Source organism: Telmatherina bonti (assembly GCF_933228915.1).
Source record: "Telmatherina bonti genome assembly, chromosome: 5".
Lineage (NCBI taxonomy): Eukaryota > Metazoa > Chordata > Actinopteri > Atheriniformes > Telmatherinidae > Telmatherina > Telmatherina bonti.
In genome coordinates this window covers 32,555,355-32,578,332 of record NC_136623.1, presented here as the reverse complement: position 1 = coordinate 32,578,332, position 22,978 = coordinate 32,555,355, and the positions used below count along the sequence as shown (strand labels likewise).

The 22,978-nt window shown below is 39.7% G+C and overlaps 1 protein-coding gene across 1 annotated transcript in view; it reads right to left on the bottom strand.

Moving 5' to 3' along the window:
* Positions 1-1,433: 1,433 nt before the first annotated feature.
* me1 (malic enzyme 1, NADP(+)-dependent, cytosolic) overlaps positions 1,434-22,978 on the bottom strand; it is a 109,457-nt gene continuing 87,912 nt past the window's right edge. Inside the window, exons 6-14 of the mRNA XM_079239986.1 lie at positions 18,034-18,137; positions 6,041-6,150; positions 3,535-3,632; positions 3,086-3,199; positions 2,793-2,898; positions 2,473-2,615; positions 2,199-2,372; positions 2,022-2,120; positions 1,434-1,932 (exon numbers count right to left, since the gene is read on the bottom strand). Coding sequence (XP_079096112.1) covers positions 1,765-1,932; positions 2,022-2,120; positions 2,199-2,372; positions 2,473-2,615; positions 2,793-2,898; positions 3,086-3,199; positions 3,535-3,632; positions 6,041-6,150; positions 18,034-18,137 — 1,116 coding nt within the window. The 3' untranslated portion in view covers positions 1,434-1,764. The remainder of the gene's footprint in view (positions 1,933-2,021; positions 2,121-2,198; positions 2,373-2,472; positions 2,616-2,792; positions 2,899-3,085; positions 3,200-3,534; positions 3,633-6,040; positions 6,151-18,033; positions 18,138-22,978) is intronic.

Below are 22,978 nucleotides of genomic sequence, written 5' to 3'. Positions count from 1 at the left end.
TCGAACAGGCCACCCACAGAAGAAGCCTAATTAAAGAAAAAACAAACAAACAAACTCCAACTAACTCATAAAAAGCCAAAATAGCAAGCTAGAAAAAACTCATAAACATAGCATGCAGAGTTAGCATTTATGGACTGAGCTAAATATAACTGGAAACCATTTAAATATTTGATGAAAAGTAGAAAAAAAGCTAAAAGTAACAGATAGTTATTAATAGTATCTACAGTAATTGCGGATATACCTAGCTAACAAGCTATGTATAAAAAAGCTGCTTGTTTGCTACAAATGTTGGATAGTTAGCTACAAAATATTATGGACTAAGATTTTTAAGTAACACTTTTTCACCAAAAGTCTTTATTAGTGAAATAAAAAAAACAAATAAATAACAGTTAAATGTTATGCTTTTCGAAAGGTATTAGCAGTTTAAAGTTAGCTAAAAAGCTAAAAGGAATGACCTCTATGTGAATGCATTTCACATTGTAAACAGTGTAGCTAAACTGTGACATAACTATGTTACTAATATAAAAATAGTTAACATGCTAAATTTAAGTGTTTGCATTGTTACTACAATTTAACAAGTACAGTTAAAAAAAAAAAAAAAAACAAAAAAAAACTATCTTAAATAACGATGTCTCTGATGCACAAATTACCAATAGAAATTTAGCCATTAATTCACTGGAGTGATACCATTTATGCCCCAGACAGCTAAACTGATAACTAGATGGTGTTGACATTGAGACATATTGATCACCAGGGCGGAGCAGTGGCTGCCCCTGGGTTAATGTTAGGCTTTATAGAAAGTGGGAGAAACAAATGACTGTCTCTCCGTATTTTGCCCCGGGTGGGACGCTTAGCACTGGATCCTGACTGGTCTGTTTTCTTACTTTATCTATTGGCTTCAGACTGGGACATCTGGGACAGTTAGCGATCCAGAGGCCTCTGGTACTCACTGTCTACATAGTTATTGATTAATTTATCAAAAACATCCACATAAAATACAGAAATACAGCTGGAACCTGAAACAGTTTGATTCACCTGCTGCTTTTTAGGGTCTTGTCTCATAATGTTACTGCTTTTTAGTTTTCTCTGTTGCTTTTTCAGTAAACCTAAAATATTAGCTTCTTGTCAAAATCTTATATAGTCAAAAGCTAAATTGATATACAAACATATGAATGAACACAGATATGATTAACCATACTTTGAGCAGCCTGTTGGCATAAACTGGCCTCTGGATGGAGCCAACACATCACACATGTAGCATGCAGTAGTAGTTTTTCACTATGAATAAGAAATATACAACACACATACATACAAAAATAACAATAGTCATGCCACTGGGAGCCTAAAATATGAGTACTAATTGTGCCCATAAAGACAATACTTAAAGACATTCTTATTAGAGATAAGATATGCAATAATTAGACGAGACAATCTTTAATCAAAATCATTTTATTTGACAAAGTGTTTTTTGGATTTCAGCTGACACAGTCATAAAGTAACTGGTTATTACAGTACAATTAAAAATAACCCATTGTAAAATGATGTGATAATAACCACTGGTGCAATACTTTGCAGGTTTTTGCAAACTGCTCTTGTTTCTTTACTTAACCTCCTGTCAGTATTTTAGACTTTTCCACTCTTTAATTGGAGATAAATTTACCTGAGTTGTTGCCATTTATTTAAAGGAAACATATCAGAGAGAAAAACTCGACAATAATAATATTGCACATCAGTGGTTACCTCATGTGATCTCTGTCCAGAACATTAAAGTTTACACGACTGCACATTCATACAGTCCTCTGGCCAGTTGTATGAGTCAACAGCAAACTCGTCGTAGTCAGTGCTAAAGGAGAGTGAGTGAACGTATGCTTCTTTGTCGGACGGCTCAGGGTGAAGAGTGGCCAGTTTGTGCTCATAAGCGTACTCCATGATCTGCAACACACAGGTTTTTGGAAATGATATTTCTTGTTGTGTCACAAGACCTGACATCAGTGTGTTATGGCTGAGCACTGAGGGCTCACCTTGACAGCCAGTTTGAAAGAGACTTCCCTGATGAAGCTGAGAGGAGGATAGAGCCTTCCCTCTGCCAGGTCCTTCTCCGTCACCAGGAGAGCAAGAGCCTGTGAAACAAAACACACTTGTGCTGCAGTAGGGAAATCATTTGGGACTTTGATTTTTAATATTGTTGGTGTCTTTACTTCTGCTGCAGTCAGGAAGATTTCCTCAGGAATATGTCTCAAGGCGCAGGCTATGACACCCAGACCCACACCAGGGAAGATGTAGGCATTGTTGCCCTGACCAGGGTAGAATGTCCTCCCATCAGGCAGGGTGACGGGGTCAAACGGGCTGCCACTGGCGAAGATGCCACGTCCCTGCAGCACAGAGCAGTTCAGCTAAACTCTGCTGACTCATGTTTTCACCACAGAGTGATGAAATCAGTCACAGCAATGTTTGAAACGTGACTGTGAGCACCTCTGTGATGGTGTAGCACTGCTCAGCAGTACATTCAGCTTTGCTGGTCGGGTTGCTGAGGGCAAAGATGATGGGTCGTTCATTAAAGGAGGCCATGTCCCTGATGATCTGCTCAGAGAAGGCACCGGCAACAGCTGCAACACCTGAGGCAGAAGTTCATTACTGCACTGACCATCTCGTGTGACTTCTTTAGAAGCTCGCTCAGCTTTTTTAAGAGTTTTTAACTCAAACATTCTGTTTATTATCTTTAGTTATTATTATAGGACCTGAAATACTTGTGGAAAAAAACAAAAACGACATAAAAAAAATTTAACTTTTACCAATGATAGCTGTGGGTTTCAGTTCCCTGACCACATCCTCCAGTCTCTTCATCTGAGGATGCTCATGGGCAAAACGCTCTTTCTCGTGAGTCAGGTGGTCCCGACCCTAAAGAAAACATTACTCATTACAAAATCATGGATGAGTTTAAATGGTCTGTTGTACCTTCCCTAAATACAGGGCAGTTTGTAACAAATAAAACATAAAGCAGATTGTCTATTATGTTCGGCTCTAGTCAGAATACAGCAGATTAATATGGAGGTGCGGTGTAGCATTTGCAGGCTGAGAAAAACACCTTGACAATAAGACCCTTTGAATCGACCATCCAGATTTTTTTCAAGCTCGCTTCCTTTGTGAGTCCCTCCTTCTCCATGGCCATAGTGATCAGCTCTGCAATCCCCATCGCTGCCTGGGAACGAGACAGGAAAAGCGGCATGACACTGGAGCTGCCAGTGGCACCATTACACCTGGTTTGGCAGCTTTGGCTTTGGAAGGAATCTAACTTAAATCTCACTCCTAATAGCGATAAACAGAAAAATCCTGTGTAATTACACTAAAGTTACATCTGTGTGCCCCAAAAGGGAACAAACCTCTTTGGAAACTATTAGTATTTTTAGTCTATTTTTTCCCATTAAACACCACTGTTTTTGTAAGCAGAAAATACAAAAAAAAAAAAAAAAAAAAAAAAAGACTAATAGAAGCCCTTTTAACTGAGTATATGGTATAATTTTGTGCTCCATTTACCTCTCCTGCTCCTTGAAACACAATGGTATGGTCTCTCATTTTGGTTTTGGTGATACGAAGGGCAGCTAGGAGTCCGGCTACTGCCACTGAAGCAGTCCCTGAACGATGAAGCAGAGGAAAACCTGCGTTTACTGACGGTCTTCACAGGTTTACGATACTTTAGCTTAGTTTAACACTCAAAAGCAACAGGAGAATGGATCTGAAAGGATGTAGATGTAAAATAGTGCTGCTTCCATGACTTGAGGAAAATAGTCTGGTGTGATTTAGATAAAGACACAATAATAAACAATAAACAGTGATCAGAGCTGAACTGAAGTCTAGTGTGACTGGCGGGTCTTTGTGTGATCTAAGTGGAAAACTGAACCATATAACACCACAGTCCAGTCGCTTCTTGTCAAGAACTTACAGTCACTTCATTACAATAAAATTTCATATTGGTTTTAACACAAATATCAAATCAGCCAATCACAACCAACTAAATCCATTTTGTCATGTCGGCATGGTCAAGATGACTTGCTGAAGATCAAACTGAGCATCAGAATGTGAGATTTAAGTGACTTTGAATGCAACATGGTTGCTGGTCTGCTGGGATTTTCACACACAACCAACTCTAGAGTTTACAGAGAATGATCTGGAAAGGAAAACTAAACAGTGCGCAGCAGTTGTCTGGGTCAAAATACCTTTTGGTGTCAGAGGTCAGAGGAGAATGAGCTGGGGATTACAGACATGCAACCGTAACTCAAATAAGCATTGGTTCCAACCATCCAACCGGTATGCAGAATAACATCTCACAACACACAAGTCCAACCTTGAAGCAGATGGGCTACAGCAGCAGAAGACCACACCGGTTTTCTAATGTATTGATAAAAACATGCCTAATCTGATTTCAGCTCTACATTCAGATGGCAGGGTCAGACTTAGATCTTAAGAATCCACTCTGCCTTGGATCAACAGCTCAGGCTGCTGGTGGTGTGATGGTGGGAAGGATATTTTCTTGTCACACTTTGGGCCCCTTAGTACCAACATAACATGGTTTAACCGGCACGGCCTACCTGAGTGTTGCTGCTGACCATGTCCTTCCCTTTATAAGCACAGTGTAGTTTCTTATGGTGGAAACTTCCAGCAGGATGATGCAGCATGTCAAAAAGCTCACATCATGTCCACCATGACGATGAGTTCACTGTCCTCCAACGGCCTCCACAGTCACCAGATCTATACCCAGCAGAGCAGCTTTGGGATGTGGTGGAATGGGAGATTCTCATCATAGATGAGCAGCAACTGTGTGATGCTTCATGTCAACATGGAGCAAAATCTCTGAGGAATGTTTCCAAAAGTCAATGACACCAAGAATTAAAGCAGTTCTGAAGGAAAAAGTGGTCCAGTCCAGTCCTATTAAAATGGACCTAATAAAGTGGCCTGGGAGTGTCTGGTGAATGACACATGGACTCATGTAACACTTTTCTCGTCATATTTTTACTGCTGGGGAAGACAGGAATTTATCCACCGACCTTCAGGGTACTAGATGGCCACCCTTCCACCTAAGTTATTTATTTGTCATTTAAAAGTAAAGCTTTAGCACAAATCCCAACCAACACATTAAAGATCTACATTTTTAGTGTCAAGGAGATGAGCCAACAAGGAAGGATTAAATAATATATTATTCAGACAGCTTTAAGAAGCCTCTTAACCCTATCTATTCCTTCTAACCAGGTTTGAATAGTAGACAAACTAGCATGGTTAGTACGAGCACTAGCTGAAGATAATTCCAGGTCCAAAATATTCAACAGGGTGTACAACAGATGTTTTATTGAGAGGTCATAGGGAGGCAGCCACCTCTGGACTATTAAGTTTTTAGCTGCAGTCATGCAAGCCAACCACAGTTTACATTGTTTCTGCTTGATTGGGACTCTTGAATTGTCCAGGATAAGAAGCAATGAAGGGTCTGTGGGGAAGTCAGCACCTGTTAGTTGGGAAACAATGTTTACTACCTTACTCCAAAACAAAAAGCACTTCTGGGCAGCCCCATAGAGAATGCAATAAAGTGCCAACTGAACCAGCTGAGCAGAGCGTGCAGTATGGATGAAGAGCTAGCCCCATCAGGTATCTTTTCTGTGGGGTCATGTATTAAAATGGATGAACTGATGGTTGGGGTTTTTAGAGGAATTTATAACATTCTCTCAAACAGAGTCCCAGTTAATGTGTCTGCACATTGTTCATATCTTTTTGCCATTCTTTGATTGTATTATCAGAAGATTTTAAATGACAATATAAAGAGTAAATGAGTAAATAAAGGATACAATCTTTCTAGGGGAACTTAAAATTAGATCAACAATTGGATGGGGTTTTTAAGTTGGATCCCCACTGGGTATTAAGTGTCTTGAGGGCCGAGCGAAGTCTAAAATAATAAAAGAGTGATTGGTTTGGGATTCCGTAACGAGAAACCAGATTGGTAAGGCTGTTCTGAGGAAAAAAAATTCACATCAATCTGCTTGTTTTCATAAATTACCTTGGATGTCATCATTGAAGGTGCAGTACATGTTGCGGTACTTGCTCAGCAGCCTGAAAGCGTTGACGTTTGCAAAGTCCTCGAACTGAATCAGACAGTCCATGCCGTACCTGCAAACAGAGGAGCTGCATTTACTATGGTTAAACAAACAGCGAAACACACACACACACACACACACACACACACACATCTGGAAGGAATGTGCTGCTTTCACAAACTTTACTTCAGGCCTGATGGGGGGGCTCTGACACTACACATTATAGCGCAGGGCTACAGGAAGGGAGGGGTTGGTAACTATGCACTGAATTCAGCATTTTGGATGCACAACTCATATCTAATGTAGACAAATGTTTCTTTTCATAAAAATGTTTGTCTACAATCACAATTAAAGCTACAGAAATTTGTCGTGACGAACACGACTGTTTCCTTCCATTTTAAGACATCGCCTCCCTGAGCGTTTCAATGAGGGAGGTCAAGCATCTCATAAAGGAGCAGAATCACACAAACAACTCATTTGAAGGAAAGGAACAGAGCCAACCCAGTAAACCAGCAGTACTCGGTTTTACAATCTGTTGCTCAGACCACCTATCACATTCAGTCAACACACCAACACAGGAGTCACTTCCTACAAGCTCCTCCAACAACATCACACAACTAAAATAAAAACAACATTACAAGTCTGTAAATTATATTTAGCAGTGACAATTCCCAGATTCCCAAACCTTTCAGCAGATGGGACTTCTGTTCAGGAATTTACTGGATGTTTACAAACCGATGGCTGCTGTCGCTATGACAACAAAAAGGTTTTTTAAGCTGTTGGAAAAGGAAACAAGGTCTGCGAAGCTAACACAAAGACAATACTGAGGATTGTTGCAGAACCGTCACAGCAGAAATGTCCGCTTTTAGCTTTTCATAATACTCAGCATTCTGTGAGAATTTCTGCATAAAACAACATGAGAATAAGCTCTTATTAAAAACTTGTTCTCATATCACCGACCTCATATAATTCTGTCTCCTTTAGTCGGTTTACTCTGAACAACTGCAACTTTCTTCAGCTGCATTTCAGAGCACATTACCAAACCACATGCACGAGTGTTTACAGAAACACTGCAAATATGCACCACAAAATGGACCAACTAGGTTCATCTTTTTTGGGAAGAGCTGATACACTGGTGGCATTATTCCAACACAGGACTTTAACCCAGGAGATTAGGGTTAGTTTCCCATATGGGACCATGTAATTTCATCTCTTTGGTTAGACTGGAACAGAAAAAAAAAAAACCTTCTAAAATAATAAAACTCAGAACAAAAACTTTACTGCAACAAGCTGCGCCTTCATTTTTTGTAGTTACCATGGTAACGAGGCATACTGCTAGAGAAGGCATGTCTGCTTTTGTACTTTTTAGGATATTTTACACACACACACACACATTCAATAATGACTACTTTATCAACAGTTGACCAGCACTGGGAGATTTTTGGAGAGGTGGAGCGGCCGCTTTGCCATTAACAACAGTAATGAAAACATTTAGGTGCAGAACAGCAATAGTTGACAAAAGGCAAGTAAAATCTTTAAGCAGGAATGAAATATATCTTGAATCTCTAAGCAGAAAAGCAATAAAACTGGAAGCTAATTTCATCAGCTGTTAAATTATATGAATGCTTGGAAGTCACCACCTTCCCTCATTTATGATGTAAATGAACCAATCTGTTTTCACAGTGTTTGTGTGAGGGGAGTTTATGAGTCATCACTAATAAAAATGCCGATCTCGATTGACTATGAATGTGCAGGTAGCCCTTCTGACATGAATTAAGTTTATTTTACCACAATAAAACAATGTGAGGACAGGATGAGGTTGTGTGAAAACTGTAGTAAAAAAAAACAGAGCTTATGTTTCACTGTGTGATGGAGGAAATTGGGGACAGACCGAGAAAACAGAGCGAGCAGCTCCCAGCACTTGCAGCCCTGGAAGCTAACCTAATAACAGCAAGAGGTGTCGTGAGGATCTTAAGTCCCTTTTCAACGCTTTGGTTTTACCAGCTCAAGTTCTTTTCATTCTTTCTCCTTCCTGTCACTGTCTTTTTACTTTCCTTCCCTTCTGTGTCTCTACTGTGTCCCTTGTAACCTAGAAGGAAAACCATCCGTGTTCGCAGTGTTTTTGTACAACTCAGTAAAGCTGTTTCCCACTTGTTACACAGCCTGCTAAACTGCTTAGGTTTTCAGTGAGGAGGAGGAAGAGGAGGATGGAGCTGAGCGGAAGCTAAGAAACAAACCGAGTTCAGGTGTAATAAAAGTTTATGTCCTGATGTGAGAGTGCCATCGCAGGGTCAGTGTTTATCCCTCCCTGCGACACACAGCATGACAACGATGCCCTGATGCAGACGCTGACAGCGAGGCTGACTTACCGCCAGCACGGGGCAGAGCTGAGGAGAGAAATGTGTTTTCTATCAGGGAGTGAGGAGCAATGAAGCACTGAGAGACTGTGAAGAGGAGGAGTAATGAGGCCAAAAAGGGAGCTATAAACTTTTCATTGTGTTTGGGCTTCGGGAGACGGAGAAGGGCGACAAGCGAGGATAGACGAGACACTGCCCAACCACCGACACAGCGCCCTCTGGTATTATTTGGTGCAAGCTTGCTGCTTGAGAGGTCACATCAGTTCACATCAAGCTAAAATGATGATGCAGAGTGGATTTGGGAATGCAGCCCTCTGGAAGATGAAAATCCCATTCGCATTCACGTTCTGCAACTATTCTCATCGTACGGTAAAAAAAAAAAAGGATTTGGTGGCCTGAACGATGTTTTCAAAGACATCTGACATGCATCTGAGAATGGCTGAAGCAAACAGATGTATATTTGTGGCTCTCCAATGACCACAAACTGCAGAGTGACTGGGAGCATCTCCCCACTGTGGAAAGAGCTTTGGTCTGAAGCCTCCACCGATAAAGACAAAGGTAGTGCTTTTAACAATGTGTGCGTGCTTTGCCAAGAACAAAAAGTCGAAGGTGATTTTTGGTTTAGTGTCCTTCGCCTGCATGGAGGTGTGTTTTCGTTCCCTTCCAACCCTACGAAGGGCATTAACTCAGGCAAGCCAGGTCAGATAAACACACTCGCCATATCCCTGACGGAGCTCTGAAAAATGCATCAGCCTCTCAAAAGCAAAACAAGAAGATGCAGATTGTTCTCACATAAAGTCAACAGTAACTGTAATAAACTAAATGCAGATGTTTCAAGTGGAAAGACCTAATATGGATCCTGTGCCTGAGGATGTTTTGAATTGGTGAAAATCAACAGAGCCAGTAACACCTAAAATATGTGCAATTATTTACTGCCCTTTAGTGCAAGCAGGAAAACCCAGAGCTGGACAAGAACACTGGAATGAGTAAATAAATGAAATGGTGAGTTTAGTCAGAAATAAACTGGTTTTGAGAAGCAAATATCTGTTTACTTTTTAAATAAATATTGTTTTCAGTATTTACTTGAGAGGACTTAACTGGGTCACAACAAACAACAAGCTAAGAAAGGAGAACAAAATACCAAAACAATTAATATTTGTATTTGTTTCTAATATATTTAACCCTTTATGTTTTGTTTCCACAGATAATATAGATTCCTGATTACCAGCTGTATATTTATTTGTCGCCTTTGCATTTACACTTAAATATTGAAATGTCATGGATTGATTTGTTGGCAAGTCTTGAAACTCTAAACTTATCTGTAACATAAAACAGGGTGACTTTGTATCCCTCAGTGTGAATCGCTGCCATCTAAAAACAGGAAGTGAGATAATTTTCCATCTCTTTGTTTAGTGTTTCTGTTCAGAGAGGTCTGGGATCAAATAAGTTTTGGTGGGGAAAACATTCAAAATGAAACAAAAAGCTAAATCTGGTTAAGGATGAAAACTCTGCGTAAACTCTTCCTCCTCGAACCATAACCCAGGCTGTAGCTGCCTCCAGAGGCAACTGTCATAAATTCAGTTTATAATTTTCACATTGGGTTGGACAATGTAACAAGTCCAAGTAGTGGTTCATAAAATGTTCAATAAATTATTTTTTCAGTAAATCCATGTAAAATAGTATGTTGTTTATTTGGATGAAAATGTATAAAAGAAAGGGGGAACAATTTTTAGTTCCACTTATCCACATTGTTTCTCGGGGGATATAGTTTATTGATGCACTCCAAGCGCCACATGAGGCGCTGTATGTGCAATGTCTGCAAGAGACAAGTTACAAGAATGTGCCAAAAAAAAGAAAATAAGTCCTTGATTCTTAGAAGAAGCTGTGGATATCTTTATTCCCTTGAAGTTAGTGCAGCCAATAACGTACAGTTTTTACTTGACTTTAATTGTGAACTGGTTCATCATGTAAATTTCATGTAACTGTAATGCCAATTAGGCCTTTCATTTTATATGTTTGTTTATATGTTAGTTCTGACGCCATAATTGGGGCAATTAAGGATCTTCTAAGTGAAGTTGAAGACACTGTCCGTCAATAAATCCAAGAACGATTTGGAGCTTAATTAAACTTTGAAGGAGGAACACAGGTTGTTAAGATATTTTCATTTTATATACTTTTCTTCAAACAGTGATTTAAAGAAAAAGAGCTGCCCAATGCAGTAGTTATAATATTAGCAACACCAGGTGATATCTGAGATTTGGTGTGTATTTATGTGAATCCACCGTACAGTTGGCACTATCACACATGCCGATTTTACACCAATGTCATGGTTTGGACTTTTTGTGTCTTTTTAGTCCCAGTTTTCCTGTTTTATTTTGTAGTTTTCCTTGTTTAGTTTGCTCCTCTCTGGTTTTCTGTTTCGATTTCCCGTTCATTAGGTTCACCTGGACTCAGTTAGTTGATTCATTACACCTGTGCCTTAGCCCTTAGTTTCAGTTCTGGTTGCTGGCCCACTGTTTTTGCTTCTTGTGTTTGTTTGCCTGGTCAACCCTGTTTTTGGACTTTAACTTTTTTGGATTAAAACGTCTTGATTCAGCATCCTACCAACCGCCCCTGCAATTGGGGTCCACACCCACATGTTCTCTGACAAGCAAACCTAGCATACCATTTCTTTTGAGAGGAAGTTCCCAAACCATTGGCAGGTGAAGGGAGGCATTACGCTGCATCCTACTGGTCAGTTTGAAACACAGTTTCTGAGATCCATGACAACCCAGCTAAAGTCAGGTGAAATATCTTTTTATTATGTGAACCATGTTTTCTGGGAGTCAGAGAAAGGCAGAATCTGAAAAACACAGCTTAGAAACTCCTACCCCTTTGCACTGAGATCCTTCCAGAGCACCATGTTGGTATCTGTCTCAGTGCAAACCATAGTTTATTCCACTCTGATATTGTGAGTTGGGACACGGAGTGCTGCCACAGAAAACAGGGAGGATTTACAGGGAGATGCTAACCAACGAGGCCAGACAACATTATCTCCAGAAAACTTTCATGATACATAATGTTGGACCTCATTTGATTGAAACCAAGATATGAAGCTCCAACATGGACAAACGGCCTCATTTTTTCCCACCGAAGTTTATCAATAACTGCCTGGATGTGAGGTGAATGTAAACTCATCTGAAAAAAGTGTAATTAGAAGGAATCTAGAAGAAATCAGATACCTTGCATTTGAGAACCTTTATGTTAGATGTGATGGCCTGCAAAGTGTTTCTATGTTAATAAAATGTGAGCTTTACCTACTATTGTCATCCAGATCACAGAATCTACAGTCAGAATTTGCAAGCACATCCAGGTTTTGTTCATATCAGTGACGTAGTAAGCAGATAATAACTCCGCTGCTACTGCAGACATTTAATCCCACACTGAATGGTGAGTAAAATCTTTCTAATTACACTCAAAAAACAGATTTTAGCAGGTGGATTTTTTTTAACTGTGTGAAAAGGGCTGTAAGCACATTGTACTTTTCTAAAAGCTTCACTTTGTCCTTCCAGCAGAACATAGTCTGACAGTGATATTCCCCAGTTGGATACCTCTGAATACCAACTTTACATGCTATCTGAGCATGTTCATACCACACTGAGTAGAAGTTTTCAGCACACAGGCACACCAAATCTCCAATTACTGTCTGAAGTTAGCTGAGCACACTAGGTCCACATGGTCCCTGACCAAATCTGTCTTTTTTTAGCAGTAGCATTCCCATCGCCTGCAAGAGCTTGACTGTTGGATCTGCTTGATCAACAAAATATTTAAAAACACAAAGGTGAGAATCACCTAATCCATTATGGCTCACATCTATTTGAACACATAGAGTTTGCAGACTAGAAATAATTCTCACAATGGCATGATTAAAATACCATCAAATGCATAAAGATGCATTTTGAAGACTACAAAAGCACTTGGGGAACGCAAACCTCCACCAAGAGCCACAGTTCTCCCCATTGTAATTATCTGCTCTCTTCCGATGATGGAAATTCCGAATAATTCCTTTACCTGGATCAGTCTTATATATTATTTTACAACCTGTTTGAAGCTTGTCTTGTAATTTTTTCTGAAGCGCTCTGACCATTTTTATTGGAATTACGTGCACAAATGTTGAAAATGGCCCTATCTCATAATGTTAAACAATCTTTTTAAAAGTTTCTGGATTCAAACGGTGATCCGGATCAAACAAACAAACAAACAAACAGATAAATACCAGTAAAAACATCAGAAAAGCACTCGGAGAGCACAAACCCCCGCCGAGGGCCACAGTTCTGAAATAAATTCCTGGATCCAAATGGTGATCCAGATCAGCATAAAAAAATTAAATCAGTTCTTCTTTTTCACATTTCCAACAACTCTTGAAAATTTCATGAAAATCTGTCCATAATTTTTTGAGTTATCTTGAACACAAACAGAGAAATAGATAAGCACAGTTAAAAACATAACCTCCTTGGCGCAGCTAAATATAGATTTTTTTTTTTTTGTTTGGACTTTATTTATTTATTGTTTGTGACAAACTGAGTTACAAATCCTTGAATCCCATAAAACTAAACACAGAAAGTTGCAGTAATCTAGAAATGTTACTTAATAAAAATAAGAAAGCAGCTATTATCACAGAAATAAAATAGCTGTTTTAAAGCCATTTTATCATTTCATAAAAACCTTCACTGAGTAAAAGCTTTTCAGCACCTACTTAAAGGGCCCTGAAAACCTGTTTCATTCATCATTCACTTATACAATATAAATTATCATATAAAAGCCAACTTTTGATCGATTTCAACAACAGGATCTCTATGGGACGCAAACAGACCAGAGAAGCGGGGAAGACAACAGCCAAACCTTCCCTCCTACAGGGCTGTCAAACCAATCTGAGCCACTATGAGAACAACACGGCACCACGTTGAGCTTTTAACTTTTATTTTACTGTGATTTATGATTGACCACAATGATACTCCAAACAGAAGCAAAGAGACTTTCCAGATTGAAGCTGCACTTATAAGGTTTCTTGAACTGAACCAGACTAATTTATTAGAAATGGCTTCAGACATTATTGCTGGTGTTTCATATAAAGGCGTAAGATATGAAAATACAGACATTCCTCATATTCACGTGTGGAATAACTCAGACATTGGGTGTTTTGTCTGTAGCACTGAAGATTTAACAAGTAACCCAGTTCTTTCAGGAAACATGATCTGGATTCATGAAACCTGAAATTCCAGCAGAGAGGACGTATGAGGATGTCATATATGTGTTCATTGCTGAGGGGGGGGGGGACTAAAAGCAGAAGAGGTACAAGGGTTCATTTAGTTTGGGGGCATTCAGGATGACTATAAGGAGTCAGGGAGGATAACAATAAAGGTCCCAAACAAGGGTGCTTTGTCCAAACACAGCTGTTGAATCTATGTGCATATATTTGTGTGTGTACACACACAGGTTGTGTATTGGCTCCGTCCCTATGGGGCTTTGTGGCTGAGACCTTAATGAATCCCCAGCCCACTCTCATTCTCCAGAGAGCCAGCATCTCTCAGCACACATTATTTCTCAAATCCCTGAGCCGTCATTAAACAAAGACACGTTCTGCATTCTTTCTCCTCCTCTGTCGCTGCATCCATTCTTCTATCCATCTATCCATCTGAGCGTCGGTCTGTAAGCTTGGACCACATCTTCAGTGCCAAGATTTTCCTTTAAATAGGCATTCCTGCAGTGTTTGTAGACTTCCCAGACAAGCATGGAAGTCATCCAAAAGTCTGTTCATGAAATCTTTTGGAAATGAGCAGTTCAGGAGCATTAACGTGTAAATATTTCTGAACAAACTCGAATGATTAGCCACAACATTCAAACGACATGCAGTCTTTGGCAATAAGTGATTGGCAAAGTCTTAGAAATGGAAACTGGCAGCAGAAAGGACCTGAGTGACGTTGAAGAAGACTAAGTGGTTCTGCAGTCACTTGGGAGACATTTGTTTCCAAAATAACTTAAATGTGATAAGTGATCAACTAACCTAATGTCTTGTGGGTGGGAGTACCCAGAGAGAACCCACGCGTACGCAGGAAGAACATGCAAACTCGACACAGAAAGACCAATGTGCAAACCTCCCTCAAGCTGAGGCTCAAACCAGCGACTTCCTTGCTGTGAGGCCACTCTGTTAACCACCACACCACTGTGTTGCTGTAGCTAGATTACTGGGTCAGGACATACCCAGCAACTAGACAGCTCTGATTAGACATGTTGGAAACATATTAAAAACATCTTTCATCATCTGGTATACGGTGATTACTGACATCAAAAGCGACTGAAGACCAAACTCCTCTTTATCTCAAGTATGATGCACATAAATCACTGGAGAGGTGTCAGAATAGGCAGGTGGACTGGATGTATTAGTCTATAAAGACCAGTAAGTCTCCATGCTGAACCCGGTCTAGTTTCTATGGAAACTTGTGATTGTAGACTGGACCATTCTGCAGTGTGAGAAGACAGCTGTTGTGAAGAATGTCCTCTTTTACATCATTCGAACAGCCAGATGTGTATGTAATGTTTCACTGAGATGGAAGTGGCAGAAAAAGGCACAGTAGGAAGACTTCGGTAGGCTTTTTGCCAGGATGCTTGAGAGGAGAGGTGAGTTTTTGGTATAACTTCAGATTCTGGAGACAAAACACTGTTTCTAATACTGGTAATGGAATAATGGACCAGTCTCTCAAGGATACTGGTCTAGGGGAGTTTAATTTGAACTAGTTTAACCAGTGCTCACATGCGTCATGGACTTGGAGATGGCATGTGACTATGCTGCAGTGTGTGTGACCTCTAGGACGTCATTGCCAGGTTTGAGTTTCTATTAACAAGTCAGACTTAAACACAAGTGTTGGACTTTTTAGTGGTCCAGATGGTGTGATCTCATTGGCTTCATTAACAGTGGCCTCCGACATGCATGGGACATGTTTGTCATGGAGTGCAGGATCTGCAGTGATGAAGACTTTGCACCAGTCTGCTATAGACCAGAATGAAATAAAAAATCTAAAATACATTTGTATATGGTCATGAACTGTTGCTAGAGACTGAAATAACAAGGTCACACATTCCACTGGGTTTCCTTTGAAAGATGAACTCATCCTGAGAGATAGGATGACAAGCTTGGTTTCAGAAGGCGCTCAGAATAGAAAAGCTGCTCCTCTGCACTGAAAGGAATCAATTGATCAGGTTCAGGCATCTGGTCAGGATGCCAACGAGACATCTCTCAGATGAGATGATTCAGACATGTGAGACCAGGAGGATGCTCTGGGGGAAACTCAGGACAAACAGGGGAGATTTAGGGTGCATTAACATCAGCAGAGTCTGCTAGACTTGGTCCGATTGGGGACTCGGTTCAGTTGTAGGTGGGTGTATCCAATCAGACCGAGATTGCGTTCACATTGCACTTTCAAAGTAGCCAAATCATTAGAATAATATATTTCCATTTTCACCAAAGGTGGCGCTGCACTAGTATTTAGTAAAAGAGAAGACAAAACCAACGTGAAGAAGAAAACTCTGTTGTGAGTTAAACATGGAGATGAAACTTTTGTGTCTTATGCAAGTATACTGTAGAAAAAAACTGCAACAATGGATGCAGCATGAACAACAGACGAGGCAGAGGACTCCTAACATGATCGCTATGTATTTACCCACAATGCAATGCTACACTAAATGCAGGAAGTGACTTTTTTTGTAGTCCGCTTCCTGTATTTGGTCGGCTTGAAACGGACCAAGACCTATGCTTGTAGGTGGACCGAGTCCACTTGTTTGATCATAATCAGAATTAACTTGGCGCATTCACATTTCCCCAAACGAAGCAGACTTTCTGAGCAAACGGACTCGGATTCAGATCAAAAAGGCTGATGTGAATCTGCCCTAGATTTCCCAGTAGGCCTGGTATCACCTTGGTTTGTCCCATTTGGAAAAAGAAGCTTGGGAAAGGAATTTCTGGGCTGTTCTGCATACAGTCGTGCCTGTGACCCAGATCCTGAGGGATGGATTGTCATGCCTACATGTCTGTAGGGAATATGAGTGGGTCCAAAATAATCTGCACCCTACTAGATAGAAGAGTACAAGATAATGAAGCACGAGCAAATTTTCCGTGAAAGACAATCGCGGAATAATAAATTAATAATTGCCTTGATCCCAGCAAAGTTCTTCAGATGGTTAGTAGCCCACAGTATGAGGTGTAAAAGTGGTGAGTAAGAGTTGGACAATGAACAACATGCATCAGGATGCAGCACAGACGCAGATGGTTAGTTGTGTTGACTTGGTAATAACTCAGCTCGCACAGCTGAAAATAGAAACGACCTCCAGTCCTTGGTGCTGAAAAATGTAAATACTGAGACTAGAACAAGAGCTAAAGGATTATTCACGCTTGATTTAAAGTCACGGGTTCGTCCCACCTCCATCTGGGATTGTTACAGAGCGATGCACACGCCAACAAAAATACATTAGAGATTTGGTTGGCTGAATTGTGGCAGAAGTAAAAAAAAAAAAAAAAAAAAGTGCAGGGTGCCTGTGGAACTTTATCGTAAGGTCATTTCTTTCATTTCTGGCTAAATTTAAAGCTTTGCTTATTCTCCAACAGGACTCTTGTAGAGATGGGAGGCCAGGATGGAATCCAATACCACATTGCATCACTAACCATTCGCCTTGAACTGAGAAGTATTTTTAAATGCTGGACTAAAAAAGAAAATCGCTTCTCTTCTGCTCATTGATGATGAGTCAGTGTTTCGTTTCTTAGAAAACTAAACATGAATATTACTTGAAAGACTGCAGAACTGTAATCATTCATTGACTCTCTGAGCCCATAATTGTTCATTTTCCACCAATCTGGCTCCTGTGGGGAAAAAGAGGCATTGCTGCTCTCTGTAGTTGGGAAGCTACCCGGTTATTAGAACCATGGCTTCCTGTTGCCAGCTGGAGGGGGCCCAGACCCAGACTCTCTCTCTCTCTGCACTCTCTGGGTTGGGATGAGGCTTAACTAGCTCCATGAGTCTGTGTGTGTGTGTGTGTGTGTGTTAGTAAGTTTGGGATCCCTCCATGTCAACATGTCAACATGATATTGTCAAGATCACCTATGTATTATCTTTGATTGGGGGTGATATGATCGAATGCTTGTTATCGAACAGATTAGTATAGTAAACAAAAAAAAAAAACCAAACCCTCATGAGCACATTTTTAAAAACTATTTTTTTAATCATTTTATTCATCTATTTCCTGTTTACAAAAAGCATCTGTTAATATTCACCCCAAAAACAGCAAACTCAGTGTCTGTGGATCAGAAAGGGAATTACGTTTACGCTTTCAAACTAAGTCAATTTTGATTGAGAGCTGATCAATATTTCATAGCACCCAAAATTTAAAGAGGTTAAAATGAGCCAGAGTTAAATTCCAGACCTGTAATCCCACAAAATGTGACTACATTACGTTGCACGCACTGGCCATGTTAAACTGCTTAACATTTTTCTTTTAAGAGACCAAAATGATGAAAGCAGACAGAATAAAGGAAGTGATCAAATGAAAAACTGAAGTCAGTGGGATTATACCTGTCTGACACGGCCTTCATAAATTCATCTAGCAGGTCGTCATAAGCTTGGCCTCGCACTCTCTTGTGCCTCAGACCAATGTAGAGGGGGTCTTTCAGCAGTGCCTGAAACAAGACGCAGATAGAGGCAGAGGTCAGAACAACACAACCCTCCTGAACCATCTCATTTACTATGAAATAGAAAACAGGTGATTTTATTCTACATGCAAATATGAATAGTAATGCAGTACAGCACAATGTTGAGGTCTGAGGAGGATTCATCCTTCATTAGACCTGCTACCACTGATTTCCAGATGAGTTCCTTCAGAATGGCTTCTTCACATCCATATTTCCATGGAGACCGTTAATGAAGAGGCTTCAGTGAACAGCATGTGGATCAACTGCATGGTCAGATTTATCACTCGGGTTCTGTATCAGGTTTCTATTAGAATTTTTATCTTATTTCTTAAGGACATCCTTTTTAGAGCGTGTTCATCTGCTGTAAGTGATTTTTGGGCCTTCTTACTTTGCAGTTTTCTCAAATGTCCAACACTGAACACTGTGAAGAGACATGCCAAGTTTTCAGATAACAGCAATCTGGGAATCACGTTGCTGGTACAAAATTTCTTTTCAGGTTTATTTTATGTCTGGAAACTGTATTGTAATTGCCATTTTTCAGAAATGAGAACAGACTGTGTGCCTGTAGACATATAAAATGCTCTCGGCTGAGCTGTCCCTGATGTGTCGACATGACGCTGGCTCATTAGTTTGTTTACATTTTATGCTTGAATGATTCATAGGTCAGTGTTAACTCTTTATCAAGCCAAGGACCAAGTTTGGTAACTTCATGGGACTACAAAATGCCTCTCTATCTGCATGATACCATAGAACCTCATGAAGTAGAAAGATCAGGTTATGTCACACAGACTTCTTCAAGATAGACATTCAACATGTAAATGAGAAGAAAAGTAAACATTTAACTCGTGGTCACTAATAAAGACTGAAGTCACCATGTTATAAAGAAATTTAACATCTTCAAATATTAAAATAAAACTATTTTGTGGTTTAAATGAGTCAATTCCTTGTATTTCAGTGGGTGAAATCTAAATGGTTACATAGCTTATAAACAATTATGTTCTGTTCTATTCTATTCTATTCTATTCTATTCTATTCTAGTTTATTCTATTCATATTTTGTAGCTGCTTTTATCCAAAGTGACTAACATGTGATAGGTGATCAAGTAACCATATCTATTAACATAATATACAGGTCTTGTAGGTGGGCGGAAGCCGGCGTACCCGTAGAGAACCCACCCATACATGGGAAAAACATGCAAACTCCACGTGCTACTGTTTAACCCCCCCATCTGAGGCGACTGCAGTGCTAACCACTACACCATCATGAGTGAAAAAAAAGCATTTGTCTGAAAATGGTCAGGTACAAACACTGAACTGGAAAAGAGTGAATAAAATAAAATAATAATACAATTACAATATTTAATGGAAAGTTTAGAAATAACTTTTTGCTGAAGATCGATTTAAAAGATCACAACAAAGTCTCCCCAGTAGAAATAAAATACAATGAAATGAAAACTGCTTCAAGACTTTGACAGTATTTATGACTTTTAGAAGAATCAATCTAACAAAGCAGTCCCACAATTAAATGTTGTTGAAAAAAACATACCCGTTTACTTAAAATTTTAAAATATAACAGAGCCTCTCAGTCATTGTATGATTGTGTCTGTTCGCTGTTTTGTTTCTTTTTTTTTAAAGCAGGCGGTATAAACATAATGTGCGGATTTTCCTCACGCCTGTGTGTGCAGACCTTAGATATCTTCTGTGAGCATCTGATGGCTCTGACAGAAACCTCTTGACATGTTGCATCACACCAATCTGTACAATTATCTATAACTATCTATAATACATATATGATTAAATTAAGGCTATCATTTTTATGCAGCTCTAGATAATACTATGCTGAAATATGAGAGTAAAAGACCAGACGACATGGCTTTTGGGAAAGTTTCTTTTTTTTTTTATCAGTAAAACAGCCATCAAAAGGCAATCTCAGTCTACGGCAGATGTGTCGAGCTCAGGTCCTCGAGGGACATAATCCTACAGGTTTTCCATGTATCCCCACTCCAACACACCTGACTCAAACTAATCTCTCATTGTGCAGACCTTCATTGGCTGTTGGATCCATTTAATGGAAGCCAGGTGTGTTGGAACAGAGATACATCGAAAACCTGCAGGATAGCGGCCCTCGAGGACCAACTTTGTCACATCGTATTGGTTTGACATGAACAAGGGACATAGAGATAGAAGAATTAAGGAAAAAGTGATGAAAAGCCACTGCAAAAATGAAAAGCCTAAGAAAAAAAAATTAAAAGGTGGTAGCAAATCCCATCTGGCCCTGAGAGACTTCCTTTAGCTCCTCATGGTGCATCTGCTCTACACAGGATGTAGGCTGTGAAGACATGACAGCCAGTGGAAGCCTAATGTAAATCTAAAAGTGGTGCCTGCTTTTTATATTCAATCACTCATACAAATTGATCCCAAAGGTTGATGACCTGATCCGCAGCATTGCACTGTATTGCAGAGAGAAGACATTTTCTCCTGGAGATGGATAATTAGAGGGTGTTGCTGAGACGAGCGTGGCTTGGACATGGAAGACGCCATCCCTCCATGGCATGGTCAGAATTAAGGTTGTCCAAGAACAGCTCAAAAGGCATATTTAAGGCAACATTTATTTGAAGTTGACAACTCATTTCCTGGCAAATCTTTAGTGAATACGGATAGGCAGGAGTTTGCCAGGTTTTAACCAAAACAAGCCAAACACATCTTTATGGGCTCCACAGAGAAGTGGTGTCATGTCAGAGGGAGTTTTTGGTGGGAACAGAGAATGATGCAGAAGTATGAGGGGGGAAAAAAAGGCACTTGGTTAATTTAGAGACTGTGGCTGAACTGCTTTGTAAGCTGAAAGAGAAGAAGCCCTGAGAGATTTTAAATGGTTTGACCTCATTGACACTGTGCTGAACTGTTGACATGAGTCGTCTTTCTGTCCCAGATTATCTCCTATTGATTGACCAGGCTATCCTTTGTGTTGTGCAGCGCCCCCTCTCTCAGAAGGGATTAGTCCTCATGTGTGGTTGTGCAGTCGATGCCACAGATGCCCAAACAAATGTTTAAAAATTGTTATAGATTTTAATTTAAAAAAAAGTAAAATTCAATTGTTTTACATAGCGTCATACACTGCAGTCACTGTGACTAAAATTAGCTTTAGGAAAGAAGACAGAAGATCAATAACACCGAGCGATGAATGTGTGATAGCCCACCCAGGACACACACAGACAGCACATTGTCCAGGATGACATCACACACTCATTTCAGCATGAGTCAGTGTATTGTGTTGAGGTAGACATCATCAAACATACAGAGAAAGCCACAGTTCAGGAACATAGTGATGCTGTGACACCACGACGCTAGAAAAACGTGTTTCCTTTAATCCATGCTGTGTGTATTTCATTGACTGTGCTGTTTATTTGTACTATTGTTATGAAAAAGAGACAAAGAAGAGACAAGTTTAGGTGGAGAAATGTCACTGCTAATATTACAATTTCCCTGCGGAAGTGTTTTCCATTTAATTTCAAATCACCTGGCAGGAAAAAATGACAACTTTACTACAAAGTCTGCTCATGAGTTGATACAGATGTTTATTTATCTATTTTTCATTATCATTTTAAGATGTAAGCTAGATGTGAAGTAAAACCAGAGGCTTCTCTCACGTTTGCATAATTAATATGAATATACAGTTAAAACCTAGTTAGCTTAGCTTAATTTAGCTTAGCACAAGAACTGTGAATGAAGAAAAGCCAAACATTTCTAACAAGCACGATATATAATAAAACACTGTCTCAAAAGCTCTTTGTGAGCAGATTTAGTTAAAGTCAATGTCATGGCTTTGCTAGCAAAGCTAACTGACTTTTAGCACTTGGTTTATATTTCCTGAACTTATATGAGATGTTGTGTTGCCATCAGTTATCCGTCTCATTGCAACAAATAAAACAACTCATGTTTCCCAAAATCTTGAACTTTTGGTTTGAATAAAAAGCTAAAACAACACCAAAAAAACAAAAGTATGTCTGGGTCGTGGGATCTGCTTGCTAGGCTATTTGGATGTATGCTTGTCTTACTCCCTACCTCTAAACCCACTCAAGGACAAATATAATCCCATAATAAGAGTAATTTTAATAATTAGCTGGAGCTACTGCTACCAATCCTCCCTCCATGCCTCAGTCAGGACTGCAGAGTGAAGTGGGTTACCATCAGGGCAGTAAACCTGCCTCCCATGAAGCTGATCCAGAACAACCACATGTGCACGCACACATCTAGCCCGTTTTGTCCCATTGCATCTAATTGCATCCCTGTAGAATAACACATTTAGGAAAAATCTACAGTATCATTTCATTAACATACTCATGACCCCACTACTCATGGATAGTACTTTTAATATAAACCCTCCTGCATCAAAGCTTATATTCTCTTATTCTGAGAAGACCAAGATAACAATTTGTTTTTTTTAGACAAGATTTCCTAAAAAAAAAAAAGAAAAAGCAAAATACCTGGTTTTAAGACCAAACTTACTAAACAAACATGAAAACTGTGTTCAAAAAGCTTAGTTTTAATTCACGTTGCAGTCTCTGCAATCATGACAGGTTTATCATCAATGGATGTTTCACCCTAAAGTTATGTTCTTAAACACACACAAATGTTTCTTTTGAAAAGCAGTACACTTGAGATGCATGTAGGCTTGAATCAAAGACGTGCTTGTTAAAGTTTTGTTGTGATGCCCATAAATATCTAAAACGATTGCTGTGCACTGAAACTAAACCTAAAGTAAAGCTGAGTAAAACCAAACTGAGCCAGGGATTCAGTGAGGAAACTTAGTATGGAGAAGTCCATACAGGA